The 4,242-nt window shown below is 33.9% G+C and overlaps 1 protein-coding gene across 1 annotated transcript; it reads right to left on the bottom strand.

Annotated features, from left to right (window-relative positions):
• LOC120088765 (UDP-glucosyltransferase 29-like) lies at window positions 1-1,781 on the bottom strand. The gene has a single exon (XM_039046201.1). The coding sequence runs from the start codon at window positions 1,372-1,374 to the stop codon at window positions 1-3; it is 1,374 nt and encodes a 457-aa protein (XP_038902129.1). The 5' UTR covers window positions 1,375-1,781.
• Between the last annotated feature and the right edge of the window lie 2,461 nt (window positions 1,782-4,242).

Genomic DNA, 4,242 nt, shown 5'->3' with positions numbered 1-4,242 from the left:
TCATATTTTAAGCAAGAGAGAAATTTCAGCCACCATCTCATCAATCTTCTCATCTCCTTTTCTCCTCAAAATCTCACTCATTTCTCCTACCTTCTTCCTCAAGTCTTCTCTGGTTTTCTCAACGACCACTTCTTTGATCAGCTTTGCTACTTCCTCCCTTTGAATTTTGCCGTCGGTATCTCGCTTGGCCTCCACCCCCACCCCGGCGTCTTCAATAAGTCCGGCGTTATAGGGCTGATCCACATGCATCGGAACCCCTATTACAGGTATCCCAAGCATTATGCTCTCCATCACCGAATTCCACCCACAGTGACTCACAAATCCTCCGATGCTCCGATGCTTCAATATGTTCCCCTGAGGCGCCCATTCTTTCACCACCATCGCCTTTTCTCCCACTCTCTCCACGAATCCCTCTGGCAACGCCTCTTCAATCCCTCTCCTCTCTTCTCCTTTCGGAAACCTAACCACCCATATGAAATTAACTCCACTCTGTTCCAATCCGTTCGCGATCTCTTCCATTTCTTCCTTCGACGGGAAGAATTCGCTTCCGAATGACACCAGAACCGTCGACGATGCTTTCTTTTTGTCCAGCCAATTCTTAATCCTCGAATAATCTTCATCTTCCTCATCCTCTCTCGGTTCGTACACCAAAGGACCAACCGCTATTACTTTCTTCTTCAACAGAACAGAGAGGTAATCCATGTATTCTCCCTCCATCTCTCTGAAGCTATTGATTAGAGTTACATCGCGAGAAGCATTCAAGCAATACAGAAAGGATTCTCTAACTCGTCGGGCTCTTTCTGTAGTGGTTCCATCAGCGGTTATGTACTTGGCTTTCCAATAATCGTGAAGAACAAAATCCGAGAGTGGGAATTTAGAATCGGGGTAGTGGATATTATGAAGAGCGTGACAAATGATGGAAGATGCAGTGGTATTGAAGTTGATGGCGGGAATATTGAGGGAGGAAGCGATTCGTGGAGCCCACGGCTGTAGACAGTCATAAATGAGGAGATGCGGACAAAGTGTTTGTAAAATTGCCTCGAAGCGTGGGGCAGCCGCTGCGAAGGCTTGGTGGAGAGTGGGCGTAAGGTGAGGGGGGAGGGCGTTGGTTGTGTGTAGATGGGGAGGAAATTCAGGAGAAGAAGGAAGATGAAGCTCCACAAATTCGATTGAAGAAGAAGAAGAAGAAGAAGAAGGAATTAGCTTTGGTTTAATGGAGTCAAGATTAACAGGAGTTGAACAAAAGTAGATATAGAAGTTATTTCTTCTAGAGAGGGCTTTGGCTAGCTCCAAATAGGCAGAGATATGGCCATAGCCAATCCATGGAAACATCAAAATGCTTGTGGTTGTGTCTCTAACTTTCTGGACATCCATGGCGGCAGACTGATTAGTTAAGCTTTGCAATTCCTAGAAGAAGAAGAAGATATTATTTATAGGCAGAAGGTAATGTCATTTTGTGAATGGACAGAATATGAAATGGCAGCAAAGGGAGTGTACATACAAGAACAAGAGCAATAAACTAAGGCATAAAATGGAGGAGCTAGTTGGAAAGCACGCACCCGATATATTATTTATTAGATTATCTTACAATTATTGTCAACTTCAAGGCTTCAAATTTAACAATTAGTGGACATCGATTCTTTGGCCTCTCGATGGAACCAAGGTATGACATTGGATTAAATTTCTTTAGGAAAAAATTTGGAAAATATATGAACATTTGTCTTAGCCTCTAGTTTCTTCAAAATTCTATTTTAAGTTAAAAATCATTTTTAGTCCCTAAATTTTTATATAAGTAATAATCTAGTTATTGAAGTTTGGTTTATAACGATTTAGTCTTTATACTTTCAGTTTTTTAACAATTTAGTTTTTGATTTTTACTATTTAACAATTTAGTTCTTAAAACTTTAAAATTTGTAATGATTTAATCTCTATTATAGAAATTAATAAGGTTTAATGAGATTTCATGTATAAATAAACCGTTAAATTAATTAGGGACTTAATATTTTTACAATATACAAAATTTACATCATAATGTATTAAAAAATTGATATTTAATTTTGATAATTTTGTTATACGTTAAGGACTAAATTGTTATAATGTCTTAAGTATATAGATTAAATTGTTACATATTAAAATTCATGGAATAAATTGTTACAAGATTAAAAGTATAGAGACTAAATTATTACAATTCAAACTTCAGAGACTAAATTGTTATTTTCATAAAAGTTCGGAGATCAAAAGTGTTTTATTAACCTATATTTTATTACAGACAGTGAGGTCAAAGTTTTTTTGACGTACTATTATTATTATAATAATAATAATAAAGGAATATAACACTATAGATGTAGGATGAGATAGAGCTTCGTCTTTTAAGAAAAATAGTTAAACTATCTTGAATTTCCACGTGTCTTGAATGTTTTGTTTGAGACTACAAAACTGATGCAGGTACTCTCGATTTATTACACTAATCATTGATTGAATGACACTATGACTATTTTTTAGGTTCTACTACATCTCTATTCGGCACTTATTTGTTAGAGATAATGACCCTTCAACTATATCTATAATGGTATGATATTATCCATTTTGAGCATAAACTCTCATGATTTTACTTTTGATTTTATCTAAAAATTATAGGATATTGTCTACTTTGAACATAAACCCTTATGACTTTGCTTTTGGTTTCACCCAAAAAGGCTCAATCTCCTTTATAAACCTATGATCATCCTTTATTTCACCAATGTTTAACTTTGGTCGCATTTCCAATAATTACCTTCGCTCTCCTCTAACCTTTTCCCTATAATTTATTCTCAAATGACATCGTAACCCTCAAATAGGGGTGTATACGGATTGGGTTGGGTTAAGTTGAGGTTTTCTGGACCAGCTTAAAATTTCAAGTTGGTCGGATTGACTACTCGAAAGACCCAAACAGGATCTTCAACTCAAGTTCGAGTTAGATTGGACTGGATTGAGTTGAATTGTCGGGTTATTATTATTATTTTTTAAAATTAATTTAAAATAATTAATTTATCTATAACCCATGACTAATAACTAAAATCTCATAGAACTCAAATGTCAAATATCAGATATATATGATATCTAATACAATTTTAAACTCAGGCAAACATCATAACAATCCTAAAAGAAAATATTAAAAATTCCAAATCCAATCAAACATTAAATAAAGACAAGTAGAATTGGGTTAGGTCAACCTAAAAAAAGATTATTCAATCAAAGATCTAATTCAACTCAAAAGCAAAACTAACTCAACTCAATAAATATTTAGTTAGAAAGTCCAGATTATTCGAGTTGCCAAGCTGATTTTCACACCCTACCCTCAACCCAACCTCCTTTTTGTCTGCCCAATTCTTCATCCTTCAACAATTTTCATTTATCATCCAAGCAACTTCTTCCCAACTTTTAAGTAAATTTTATTTTTATAATTTTTGAAGATAGTTATGATTGTTAGGAAATCATTCTAGAATTGATTTGGAAAATGAAAATAACTCTGAAATTATTTTCTAAATCTTTCAACATCAAATTTACAAAATATAACGTACAATATAAATTTAAATTATAAGTGGTAAAAATTATTTCATATACCGTTATTAAGTTGTAAAGTGAGAATAATTCAATTGATATAGTGCTTGTACTAAATGAAAAGAGACATAATTGTTCACACAAGTTTACGAAAAAATGTGCATCGTGGAGTTGAACTTTAATTTATATTAATTTATGCAGATGTGGTTCGATCTCTAATATTTTATCTCCTGATTCTCTCTGTTGATTGTAACAACATTTGTATCTTCAAAGGATTTTAATCTTCAAGTGTGATTCAGTTTTAAAAGCTTAGAAGTCTTCTAATAGTTGAAGAGAATCCTCTCTTAATGGATTCTTAAAATTCTTAACCCTCAAATGAAAAGAAATAATCTATCTATAGAATTCTCATATGTGTTTTGTGGACTTAGCTTGGACTTGATTGGTCCATGCATTTGTCCTTTGGACAAAGCTAAATGAATTTTGGGTTTCGTGGTCTTTGGGCCAAAATAAACCTATTTTTGGGCTAATTAAATCTGACCCAGATATTAACACAAGATTTAGACCAAACTATTTTATTCAAGATATGAAGGCACATAGAATCATCGAGATCAACCAACTTTTGTCTTCATTAATTTAAGAAATACATGCCGGTCTGTGATATGGGTCAAAATTTTTCATTAAAAAATGACATGAAGATATTTT

The sequence above is a fragment of the Benincasa hispida genome, chromosome 10 (genome assembly GCF_009727055.1).
Source record: "Benincasa hispida cultivar B227 chromosome 10, ASM972705v1, whole genome shotgun sequence".
Taxonomy (NCBI): Eukaryota; Viridiplantae; Streptophyta; class Magnoliopsida; order Cucurbitales; family Cucurbitaceae; genus Benincasa; species Benincasa hispida.
Note: the sequence above shows the minus strand (reverse complement) of the source record. Positions and strands in the feature narration are given on the sequence as shown.

Bases quoted from the DNA above. Each gene is read 5' to 3' on its own strand.
- LOC120088765 (XM_039046201.1), bottom strand. From the start codon at position 1,374: ATGGATGTCCAGAAAGTTAGAGACACAACCACAAGCATTTTGATGTTT.